At 42.5% G+C, this 13,055-nt stretch overlaps 1 protein-coding gene across 5 annotated transcripts in view; it reads right to left on the bottom strand.

Moving 5' to 3' along the window:
* Nucleotides 1–2,503: 2,503 nt before the first annotated feature.
* kpnb1 (karyopherin (importin) beta 1) overlaps nt 2,504–13,055 on the bottom strand; it is a 30,658-nt gene continuing 20,106 nt past the window's right edge. For 2 of the 5 annotated variants that reach the window (XM_081377149.1, XM_081377151.1), the window contains exons 13-22: nt 11,255–11,402; nt 10,517–10,588; nt 10,293–10,437; nt 9,399–9,481; nt 8,910–9,017; nt 6,086–6,229; nt 5,107–5,212; nt 4,907–5,021; nt 4,126–4,287; nt 2,504–3,598 (exon numbers count right to left, since the gene is read on the bottom strand). In XM_081377149.1, the coding sequence (XP_081233275.1) occupies nt 3,598; nt 4,126–4,287; nt 4,907–5,021; nt 5,107–5,212; nt 6,086–6,229; nt 8,910–9,017; nt 9,399–9,481; nt 10,293–10,437; nt 10,517–10,588; nt 11,255–11,402 (1,084 nt within the window). In that variant the 3' untranslated portion in view covers nt 2,504–3,597. Of the gene's footprint in view, nt 3,675–4,125; nt 4,288–4,906; nt 5,022–5,106; nt 5,213–6,085; nt 6,230–8,909; nt 9,018–9,398; nt 9,482–10,292; nt 10,438–10,516; nt 10,589–11,254; nt 11,403–13,055 lie in introns of all 5 variants that reach the window. The other 3 variants (XM_081377148.1, XM_081377150.1, XM_081377152.1) reach the window with 2 other exon arrangements.

Raw genomic sequence — 13,055 nt, 5'->3', positions numbered from 1 at the left:
TACACATATACTAGGTAGTCACACATACATGTATACTGCTGAATGCTCAAACTAATGAAATGCACAACTTCTAAAGTCGCTCACGCACACACGCAAACTCTACACACGAGACGCGCGGAACTCTCCGCGCACATACTCATCTGAGACGCGAGCACACACACACACACACACACACACACACACACTCTCTCCGCGCACATACTCATCTGAGACGCGAGCACACACACACAAACTCTCCGCGCACATAATCATATAGACGGCGCCTCATAAATAGATCGATCTCCGCAACGTATTGAAGCGCGCGTCCGAGTGAAGCCAAGTGTGTGCGCGAGCCACGAGAAAACACTGTCTCCGCGCCACTGATCGCAGCGGCAACGAGCACTTTGATCACTTGATTTAAAAAACACATTTCAGCGCTAGATCGTCTCTTATTTAACAAACGAACTAAATGAATGCTCTGCTGGTTAACTGGAGATGTTTTATTATTGGATCATTCGTGCCGCCAGATGTTTTATAGGGGGCGGTAAAAAACGTCAGGCACCGAAATCAGGCACCGAAAGTTTCGCTCTTATTCGGTCTGGTTACTACCGTTTACGTCGGAACCGGTTCCCTATTGGAACCGAGTTTCGGTACCCAACCCTAATCATCTCACAGAGGCCCTACATCTCTTTCTCTGACCTTCACCTGGACTGTTCCCTGCTGGAGGAATGATCAACCAGAGTCCGGGGACATTCTCAAGAAACGGCTGAAGACGCAACTTTTTCGGCAACACTTGATCCACTAATACTAACACTCTATCTTCTATTTTAAAAAAACTAACCTAACCCTAAAAAAAAATAAAAATAAAAAAAGTGCACGTACTGCGTTAAACTGGGAAGGGCCATAGCACTTGCATATTGTTGTCCTACTGTTAGTTAAACTGCCTCTATTGTTCTCATTTGTAAGTCGCTTTGGATAAAAGCGTCTGCTAAATGAATAAACTTAAATGTAAAATAACCCATCAACGGGCCTTACATTTTATAAAGCTTTTCCCTCATGTTAAAGGAAACCTATTATGCAAAATTCACTTTTACATGTTTGAACATAAATGTGCCAGCAGTGTGTAAACCACCACCCTATTATGGTAAAAACCCACCCACTCCTTAATCCCCAAATCATGAGCAGTGTCTCAGAGCCGTTTTAAGGCCAGAGCATTTAACAGCAGCATTCAAGTACAAAATGTATTCTTATTAAAGCTTCAAGTTTTTTAAACAAGAGCAGTGAGTGGTTTTCAGTTGTTTGATTCATATTAGCATATTTAGCAGTCGTACTGTATATTCACTCCTTTCACTTTAATAAACAAATGCTGTTTACATTCATAGCCATGACCAACGGCGTTTATGTGAACTTAGTGTGTATTTGACAGTTTAAGCGCAATAAGACGTGAAAGAGATCTGAGTTTAATACTCACGGGACAGCCAGCTCTCTGTGCACGTGCTTCGGGTGTGTGCGCTTAGAAAACCATATATTTCAGAAGTTTACACTGATATGGCTTTAAAACGCATGCAGATAATAAACTTTCACGATGATGAAGAACTGCAATGTCCTCCATAGAGAAGATCAAAACCAAACAGATCATTTTTGGCAGAGTATCGGAAGAGGCACGATCTGTACAAGCTCCGCCCTTTTCTTCAGCTCATTTGCATTTAAAGATACATGCACGAAAACAGTATGTTTTCTTGCAAAATTGGCATTTACAGCATGGTATAATAAATGATCTGTGAGGTATTTTGAGCTGAAACTTCACAGACACATTCTGGGGACACCTGAGACTTGCATTACATTTTGTAAAAAGGTGCATAACAGGTCCCCTTTAACATGGCAATGGTGCACACGAAGACCACGGTTCCACACATCTCATATGGACACATCCAGCAGGCAATAAAGAAAAAAGAAAACCATGCAGGAAAGCATCAGCATGAAACACCAAACTTTTAAGTGGCTCATTTATTCGGCTGATAAATGCACAAGGTGGCTTAAGAGTTTACGTGTATGTGACATCCATCAACAATTAAACTGCACCAGTTTCAAATCCGGCTTTTATTTAACACCAGTCATGCGAAATCTGTTGGCCTTTACTCTTCACCCTTGAGAACACCTTAGAATCACACTGAGTTTATGAACCACAATGTTTCCAGTAAAGACAGATTCTTGAGTTGGGTTTGCTAACAGCTCTTGCAGCATCTGCTAGATTCTGGAAAGCTTCCCATTACACCCTCATTAGTTAAGTCTATAAAACTTAATGAAGCACATTTCAGAACAACGTTGAACATCAACATGACCCACATACATGTGGAAAAGACATCAGCAGGATAACCCACAGTCGTGTCCGAAGGCCATTTTTTTCAACACATTAGCGGCGTAAGCGCCATTGGATCCAGTGAAGATTCTGTAAGACTGGGCTGTCTTGATGGGAATTAGGACTCTGTGCATTACAAGGAAATTTATCAGAAGTACAAACAGAAAGGTTTAATTTAACTTTATTTTCATATCAATGGAAAAATATAACCTCATACAAATGTCTAATTCTGTCCATTGTCTCTTTTTAAAAGCTCGGTGAATGACTCCAATTAAGTGCCGCAAGAAACAAATAAAAAAATTACAACCAAAGCATATCAATGCAAATAAATTTGTGACATTGTTGACATGTTTATTTTGCATCTTCTACATGTTAACATATTAAGCTCAAGTCCATTGGTATCCGCAAGGATTTGGCACTCAATTTCCTGCAAAACAAATGGAGAATAAAGTAGGATGTGGAAGTGTGTAATTCCTGAACCCTTCGAACACGGAGCGCTCCGCTAGAACTTCCCCCTCGAGAGGCGAAAGTCTTCCCTTCCTAGCACAGATGAAAGCTCTGCACCATCCACACTAATAAGAGAACCATTTATTTTTATTTAGTAAAAAAAAAAAAAAAAGGGAAGGGGAAAAATTTATACTGCAGCAATTGACTTTCAGAAAAGCATGACGAAGCTCAGCGCCAGTTCACCCGAGTGCTGCCCGTCCCCGACTACTGCCGCTCTCCTAGGTTTACATAAGTGCATCTCACGGAATTTGCAAACAAGATATTTATCATGTTTATTTATTATTGGTTGAAATAGTAAGAGGGGATGTGGAAACAGCTTCCCCTCCGTTCATTCGCACACTCACACTCCAGTCACGCCATTATAAACTCCAGCAGCAGCATTTCCTCCTCGTTCACATCTTCTGACAAATGAATTGTGTGATAGGGAACAATCTGCAGTCGCAACACCTCAAAGATGAACTCTGCAGATGAACAAAACAGTCCTTTCTTTAGCTGGCAAGTCTGTACTAATATGATGCACTAGCTTTTCAAACACAAGTGTGTACAGAATGTAGATCATTTTTAATAATTTTTTGTGGGGTCAGAGACACGTTCTGCACATGGAGAAGAGGTGAAGGTCGTGGGCCACTGAGTTTCTGCTGGCAACTGCTGGAGTTGCACTCTGAAGGTGGTGTGATGTCTCTCGCACTCGTTCTCACTCGCTCACATTCTCAGACACTCATCTCAGCGCACACGTCACTTCTGCTTCGACTTCTATGTGTAAAAGACAGAAGAAACCTCAGTGGGTTTGATTTCCATTATTCTTGGTAGAATTTCCACAGCCAGTAATCTGAAAACAACAAGAACACAATGGCTGAGAAGAAATCTACAATAATGGAGTAAAACTGACCATTAAGTGGCAGACTAGGGACTTTGAGGACCTTAACTATGGAAAAACAAAGGCAAGACAAACACGTACATGGAACATTTCTCCCTCAAATGAATAGGCTTCACTTTTCTCTATGCATTTTTATACATCTAATATTCAAGACCAGTCCAGGCCTGATGAGCAAACACACTCTGCTGTATTTCCACACTCTGTTAGAGAATGAAACCATCAGATGTGCTGGATGAAAAAGCACTGGTCTAAACGTAAACCGGACAGACGTTTCGTGCCAAACATTCATGTGGGTGTGAACAGACCTGAAGACTTGCTCAGCAGTCATAAAACCAGAAGCCTTCATGTGTGCACATGCGAATGAAGCCCTGCAGAAACACAGGTCTGATGAGTAGACACATACCAAGCTTGGCTCTTCAGCTTGCGCAGCTCCTTCGTGGCCCATGTGGCTAAAGTCTTGGTCTTGGTGATCTTGGACCTCCGGCCTTCAGTCAGCAGGTCGTTGATCTGAGGTCGAACCTCTACCAGCTTCATCACGTCTTTCCCAAAAGTTGTACACAGGTCACTTTAGGAGGAGGGAAGAAATGTCAACTTGCATGCTAGACCAATAAACAAGCTACAGGATTAATAAGAATGACCCAAAAAAGAAAACTGCAGTGTCGTTCTAACCCTGATGACTCGCGAGAGCAGGAGGAGGCTGAATTCAGTGTCTAGTCTGCACTACAACCTCTCCATAAACGCAGGGCACAACCACTGAGACTAGCTTTCTTGGTGAATCATGATCCTCCTGCTGGAGCTCTGAACCATAATGAGCCCAAAAGGGTGAAGACTGTAATAATGAAGAAAAGACTGGCCAATTTACAGACTAAACCTAGTATTGTTTTAGTAACCGGTCCAGGGCTCGACAACACGGCCAGCGAGAGACACACTCAGGACCGCTGACGTCCTCAATCTCTCACCTCAATACTACTGTTAGCCCTACCAGAACAACTCAGTCTAGATGATGAATGGGAAAACACTGGCTTGTCATCCGTTTGGTCTTATTTTATTACTTTTATTTTATTCTCTGGAATTAAAATTGGAATTGAGAACTGTGAAACTGCACTTGGTGAGAACACAAGGTTATAGTGGTCAGTAACAACATCCAGTGAGAGCCTGAAGCACTGGCGCGTCCGAGCTCTTACCCTATGAGGCCGACAGCGTTGGCAACGACCCCGTCAGAACGGTCTTCATCCTCAGCAATGTGTTGGATGAAAGACAAGATAAACTCCACACGAGGCTGTACCAGCATTACATCGGCTGCACAGATTGAGGGAAACACAGGGTTTATACATGAATCTCTCTCATCTTCACAGTTACGAGATGGATATCAAGGTAAACTTACGGTGTACATTCTCCTGGTCTCCTTTCAAGCCCTGGATGATCCCAGTGTAAGCTTCCAGACAGCCTTCTCTCAGCTCATTCAAATAGTCCACCATATCATAGTCTGTCTGAAACAACATAAGCAGCAACTAGTTAATCTCCCAGTTAGCCTGGTTTAGCTTCCAGTTTGAACGAAGAAAAGAGGAAGCAGTTCAGGAAAAGGCCAACTTCATCTCAGGCATTGATGACGCCCCCGGAGGATGAATTAATGTCCTCTGAAGCAAAACAACAACCCTTTTAAATGCACTATAACCCACGTATGGCCAGCTGTTTTACACGTGTGCATGAGGACACGAGAGTGATGTGGAAGCCCAGACTCCATCACTTCTGGAATGGGCTTCACAACAGTTACCTGGAACAGTTAGTACGAAAGAATCTATTCCCACACACACCTACTGACGTCTGAGGCATCTTTCTGCACACGCTTCGGCTCTGTCAGTCAGCGCGAGTAACATCGTCGTCTTTACATCAGCATGAGTTTCAAAATCACATTTCATTGGTTCAGACTCATGTCATTGAGGATTCGCTATGAATATTTACATTTACATTTATTCATTTAGCTGACGCTTTTATCCAAAGTGACTTACAATTGCTATATATGTCAGAGGTCGCACGCCTCTGGAGCAACTAGGGGTTAAGTGTCTTGCTCAGGGACACATTGGTGTCTCACAGTGGATTCGAACCCGGGTCTCTCACACCAAAGGCATGTGTCTTATCCACTGCGCCATCACCACCCCATTCACAAAGTTGGAATACTGCGCTTTAAAACGAAACTCGTGCTGAAGGGAAGCACCAGGCGTGGAGAAGAGAGCAGAGAATAGCAATGGTAATATTAATACTAACACAGAGGTAGTGTTTTGGGGAGTGCGTGTGTGTGTGTGTGTGTGTGTGTGTGTGCTGGTAGTGTTTTGGGGAGTGCACACGTGTGTGTGTGTGGTTACCTTGTCCACCTGTGCCTGCGAGGCCTGCTGCAGTGTGTCCAGCACAATGTCCAGGTACTTCTTGAATTCCCCTCCAATGGCAAGAGCAATATCACCAAAGACAGACAGGATCTGGGGTTTCACAGACCTGTGCACATTCTCGTTCTGCAAACACACATTACAGCATTACTCTACTGTAAAGGCGGCATTACTCTACTGTAAAGGCAAAGGCAGCACTACTCTACTGTAAAGGCAGCATTACTCTACGGTAAAGGTAAAGGCAGCATTACTCTACTGTAAAGGCGGCATTACTCTACTGTAAAGGCGGCATTACTCTACTGTAAAGGCGGCATTACTCTACTGTAAAGGCGGCATTACTCTACTGTAAAGGCGGCATTACTCTACTGTAAAGGCGGCATTACTCTACTGTAAAGGCGGCATTACTCTACTGTAAAGGCGGCATTACTCTACTGTAAAGGCGGCATTACTCTACTGTAAAGGCGGCATTACTCTACTGTAAAGGCGGCATTACTCTACTGTAAAGGCGGCATTACTCTACTGTAAAGGCGGCATTACTCTACTGTAAAGGCGGCATTACTCTACTGTAAAGGCGGCATTACTCTACTGTAAAGGCGGCATTACTCTACTGTAAAGGCGGCATTACTCTACTGTAAAGGCGGCATTACTCTACTGTAAAGGCGGCATTACTCTACTGTAAAGGCGGCATTACTCTACTGTAAAGGCGGCATTACTCTACTGTAAAGGCGGCATTACTCTACGGTAAAGGTAAAGGCGGCATTACTCTACGGTAAAGGTAAAGGCGGCATTACTCTACGGTAAAGGTAAAGGCGGCATTACTCTACTGTAAAGGCGGAATTACTCTACTGTAAAGGCGGCATTACTCTACTGCAAAGGCGGCATTACTCTACTGCAAAGGCGGCATTACTCTACTGCAAAGGCGGCATTACTCTACTGTAAAGGCGGCATTACTCTACTGTAAAGGCGGCATTACTCTACTGTAAAGGCGGCATTACTCTACTGTAAAGGCGGCATTACTCTACTGTAAAGGCGGCATTACTCTACTGTAAAGGCGGCATTACTCTACTGTAAAGGCGGCATTACTCTACTGTAAAGGCGGCATTACTCTACTGTAAAGGCGGCATTACTCTACTGTAAAGGCGGCATTACTCTACTGTAAAGGCGGCATTACTCTACTGTAAAGGCGGCATTACTCTACTGTAAAGGCGGCATTACTCTACTGTAAAGGCGGCATTACTCTACGGTAAAGGTAAAGGCGGCATTACTCTACGGTAAAGGTAAAGGCGGCATTACTCTACGGTAAAGGTAAAGGCGGCATTACTCTACTGTAAAGGCGGAATTACTCTACTGTAAAGGCGGCATTACTCTACTGCAAAGGCGGCATTACTCTACTGCAAAGGCGGCATTACTCTACTGCAAAGGCGGCATTACTCTACTGTAAAGGCAAAGGCGGCATTACTCTACTGTAAAGGCGGCATTACTCTACTGTAAAGGCGGCATTACTCTACTGTAAAGGCGGCATTACTCTACTGTAAAGGCGGCATTACTCTACTGTAAAGGCGGCATTACTCTACTGTAAAGGCGGCATTACTCTACTGTAAAGGCGGCATTACTCTACTGTAAAGGCGGCATTACTCTACTGTAAAGGCGGCATTACTCTACTGTAAAGGCGGCATTACTCTACTGTAAAGGCGGCATTACTCTACTGTAAAGGCGGCATTACTCTACTGTAAAGGCAAAGGCAGCATTACTCTACTGTAAAGGCGGCATTACTCTACTGTAAAGGCGGCATTACTCTACTGTAAAGGCGGCATTACTCTACTGTAAAGGCGGCATTACTCTACTGTAAAGGCGGCATTACTCTACTGTAAAGGCGGCATTACTCTACTGTAAAGGCGGCATTACTCTACTGTAAAGGCGGCATTACTCTACTGTAAAGGCGGCATTACTCTACTGTAAAGGCAAAGGCGGCATTACTCTACTGTAAAGGCGGCATTACTCTACTGTAAAGGCGGCATTACTCTACTGTAAAGGCAAAGGCGGCATTACTCTACTGTAAAGGCGGCATTACTCTACTGTAAAGGCGGCATTACTCTACTGTAAAGGCGGCATTACTCTACTGTAAAGGCGGCATTACTCTACTGCAAAGGCGGCATTACTCTACTGCAAAGGCGGCATTACTCTACTGCAAAGGCGGCATTACTCTACTGCAAAGGCGGCATTACTCTACTGCAAAGGCGGCATTACTCTACTGCAAAGGCGGCATTACTCTACTGCAAAGGCGGCATTACTCTACTGCAAAGGCGGCATTACTCTACTGCAAAGGCGGCATTACTCTACTGCAAAGGCGGCATTACTCTACTGCAAAGGCGGCATTACTCTACTGCAAAGGCGGCATTACTCTACTGTAAAGGCGGCATTACTCTACTGTAAAGGCGGCATTACTCTACTGTAAAGGCGGCATTACTCTACTGTAAAGGCGGCATTACTCTACTGTAAAGGCAGCATTACTCTACTGTAAAGGCAAAGGCGACATTACTCTACTGTAAAGGCAAAGGCAGCATTACTCTACTGTAAAGGCAAAGGCGACATTACTCTACTGTAAAGGCAAAGGCAGCATTACTCTACTGTAAAGGCAGCATTACTCTACTGTAAAGGCAAAGGCAGCATTACGCTACTGTACCATTACTCTACTATTACAATACCAATCACATAGTACACATGGGTGATTTCAGAGGGTGTTCTGTTGCACATGCACGAACACACACACACAAAAGGTTTCTTTAAGGAAATGGCTATTACTTACACCCAGGTTTTCCAGCAGTAGCTGCATCATTTCATCACAGTGAGGCAGAATATTGGCCATCAGCGCTCGACACAGATCACACACCAGCCCCACCGCAGCCAGACACACCTGCACACACACACAAGCAATGCATCGCATCCGTGGGACTCTTTTCAAAGAACTTTACATTGGCCATGCAATTTTAACACACCCTACCATACCATAGATCAGTGTAGACAACTTCATTTTAAATATGAAGCTCAAGGTTAAATTTTAAAAAAGAGATTGTTTGGGTTGTGTGACTCGTCCACTGAAGAGCCTCTCAGCGGAAGCTCCTGCAGTTGTAGAGTCCCGCAATATCCAGCGTGGCCACGAGACCGCAGGGTCGGCACACGCTGGGTGAAATAGACTCGCTTTCTCTGTGATGATTCAAAATCCTGAGCTGCAAATCCTCAAAGCAGCAGGAGGAACAATCATCAACAACCTCTGGCGCTTCGGCACAAGAGTTACCTGATATTCTGCGTAGTTCTTCAGCCCGATGACCAGGAACGGCTTGAAGGCTTCCATGTATTTCAAGAAATCACTGCCCAGAACTGGATTGGAAGGAAAAGGGGAAAGTTAATTCATTCACAGCTGTAACGAGACACTGGTTAAAGCGTGTGAACTTCACGTGAAGCTTATTTTAGTCCTGAAGGGTTCTCAAATAAGTTTAGTCAGATTTTAACTAGGGCTGTCAAAAGATTAATCGCATCCAAAATAAAAGTTTTTGTTTAAATAATATATGTGTGTGTACTGTGTATAATTAAATTTATATTTATATATATATATATATATATATATATATATATATATATATATATATATATATATACACACACACACACACACACATGTATGTATATAATTAAGAAAAATGTGTAATTTATATATATAAAAAAATATATTTATATATAATCTAAATTATATATAAATATATACAGTATATGTATGCAAATATTTAAATATATACATGCATGTGTGTGTATTTATATATACAAAATTATACACAGTACACACACATAAATTATGTAAACGATTAATTGCGATTAATCTTTCGACAGCCCTAATTTTAACTTATTTTAATCACATCCTACATCACCTTCTCGCAGGGGTCAAGTGTCACACACAAACATGAACAAGAAGCAATGTTATGCAGCTCAAACGAACAGAAAGAGCCAAAAGAAAAGGATAAGATTGTCAGCTGTAATGCACTGGAGACCCGATCAAAACCACCGGGGGAAACGACGCCAGAGAACGTGTGCCGGTATTTACTATGTGGCCATGCGGGATATGCAGGCCTCACCTTCCACTAGCATGAACAGCGCGTATAGCTCATGTGCTAGCACCGGGACATGCAGGCCTCACCTTCCACTAGCGTGCTGACGGCCATGAGCGCGTCCTCCTGAACGCCTCCAGAACCAGCCGTGCTCTGGAACATGCGCAGCAGAGACGCCATCACCACATCTGAGATCTGCAGCGCGTCCTGGTGCTGAACCTTACGCAGCACGTTCTGTTGGAGGACAAGACAGCTGAGAACACACACATCAGACACACACACACACTCACGGTCAGGTGTTCTGAGGTCTGACCTGCAGGGTGGCGCACAGGAGGGACTGCAGGTCATTGAACTGGATCCTGTCTGACGTGCTCTGGATGTGAGACTGGACAAAACACACAAGCATTCAATTACATCAGCTCAACACAAGCATCATCCGCATACACTGCTGCTATATCCAGAGCAAATCAAGCTGTGGCTAAACATCTCACACACGCTGAACCATATTTTTATCTATTCTCATTTTGTTGAAATAATACGGATTATCAAATCTCAGAAAATAACCAAGCTTTTAGTCTGTGTTGTTTTCAAACATCACATTTACCTCAGAAAAGCCATTCAATGACCATAAACTTGAAAGTTAGCTAGAAAAATAACTACAGAAGAATTTTGGTAAATATATGCACCATATTACATACATCTTCACTTAACCTCTTCGTCAATATTTAATGTTTGTTTGAATAAATTAGTTTTGCTTTTATAAAAATAACGAACTTGGGGTAGAAACAATTGTCTTAAAGTTATTATAAAATATATTAAATATTATATATTAGTTTAACATCTTGTGTCTGTATACAAATCAGTCAGTTTCAACATTAATGTAGCCAGTGACAGGGTTCTGGGTCAGGAGAATCGGAACTGAATATGATTGCAAGCTTGTGAAAGGACACCAAACGGAGTCATGTGATGTCTGATTCCCCAGTCATGTGATGTCTGATTCCCCAGCCCTACTCAACATCATTCCCATGAGCAGCGAGCGGCTCTTCTTCACCTCCATTTGCAGGACCTGCTGCAGTCGCTCCATGATGACCAGTGTGGTCTTCTGCACCGCTGGGTAACAGTCCTTCGCACTGTTCTTCACGATCTCCATCAGGGCCTCGTACGCTGCACTGCGCAGGTTATTCTGATGCCCATCGGGCCTGCCAACAGAGAGACAACACGCCGAGCCTCAGAGAAGAAGAGGATAACCACAGAAGAAGAGCTCAGATCATATTCACCTACACTTTGGTGGACTATTCCTTATGTAGATATGGTATTATCTAATATCTTAAATCATGACACCAAGTAATAACATTACTGGCCCTTTCTACACCAGGTATTATTATTCACCGTTTTTGGATCGGGTCACAAGGGGTCATCACTAAATACAGCTGGAAATGGGCTGATCAGATCTCTCAAACCACAAATGGAGATATTTAAAGATGGATGTGGACACATGGCACTGAAACGTCCTGAACAGCAGTGACCCGACCCGTTCTGGACAGCAGTGACCCTGATCTGACCCTAACCACAGTGACTCTGACCTGACCCGTTCTGGACAGCAGTGACCCTGACCCGACCCGTTCTGGACAGCAGTGACCCTGACCAGAGGTGGAAAGAGTAATAAAATATTCTACTCAAGTAAAAGTACTATTACTACAATTTTTTTTTACTTAAGTACAAGTAAAAGTACCGGTCGAAAAATCTACTCAAGTAAAAGTAAAAAGTAGCTCATTTAAAATGTACTCAGAGTAAAAGTAACTGAGTTACTTTTTTAACAGCGGGGGTGGGTTGGGGAGTCCCCCGAGTAGGGTTTTAAAGGTATGAGATTTTCACAGTATGATAACCGACTAATATAATGGTATTAAACAATTATTAAATATAAAAACTGTATTATTAAATTAGGGTTATTATTATCAACAGTTAAAATGACAGTTACAGTAAATGGAATGAAAACAGTATTTTTGGAAACATTTGTTTTGTTTATTAAAATTTCAATAAAACATGTCTAATTAACTAATTTCAATAAATGATTATGAATGTGATTAAAGGAGTAGTTAACTTTAGAATGAAACCAGCCCATGATTTACTCACCCTCAAGCCATGTATATGACATTCTTCTTTCAGACGAATACAATCAGAATTATATTAAGTCAAGTCTCCTTCATTTATACAGCGCTTTAACAATATAAATTGTTTCAAAGCAGCTTTACAGAGATAATAGGAGATTACAGTAACAGTGAGTGTTTTGGCTTTACAGCCGCTCTAGAATAAAGTTATTGTCCAGCTAAAGTTAGTTTTTGATTCATTCATTTTTGATTGATTGATTCGTTGCGAAAAGCACATTAGTTATTAACTTAGGGGCCGCTAACACGACAGCGCTTTAACAGAAAACTTTAATGTGTTCTGGCCGTTCATTTGCACGACAACAGTGTTTGGAGCTCGAGAATATAAACCTTGAAATAGGTTACAAGGTGCAAGCTTTAAATTTTTTTGAAAAACACTATCATCTCTGTGTAAACTTCAAAAACGTGAATCTGTGAAAATGCTGGCGGCGTGCACATGCGTATTACGTGTTTAATGTATGTGCATTTGAATGTGTGCATGCGAGTAGTCTTTCTTTACAAATTGACCTCACCAAATTACTTGTCTGGCCTGCATAATACAAAACAAAAATTTGTCGCTTCCGCGTATCCATGCGAACTGGAATCATTTTGATAATGTTTTATCTGTACAGAGGTGAAGGAAGCCTCTGATATTAATAAACACCCTGACGCTTCCTAGCTTGATAATGGCTGTGGATTGCAACCATC

Source organism: Scardinius erythrophthalmus (genome assembly GCF_964197995.2).
Source record: "Scardinius erythrophthalmus genome assembly, chromosome: 10".
In the NCBI taxonomy this organism is placed as follows: Eukaryota; Metazoa; Chordata; class Actinopteri; order Cypriniformes; family Leuciscidae; genus Scardinius; species Scardinius erythrophthalmus.
The sequence above is the reverse complement of the archived record's forward strand: the minus strand, read 5'-3'. Positions and strand labels throughout refer to the sequence as shown.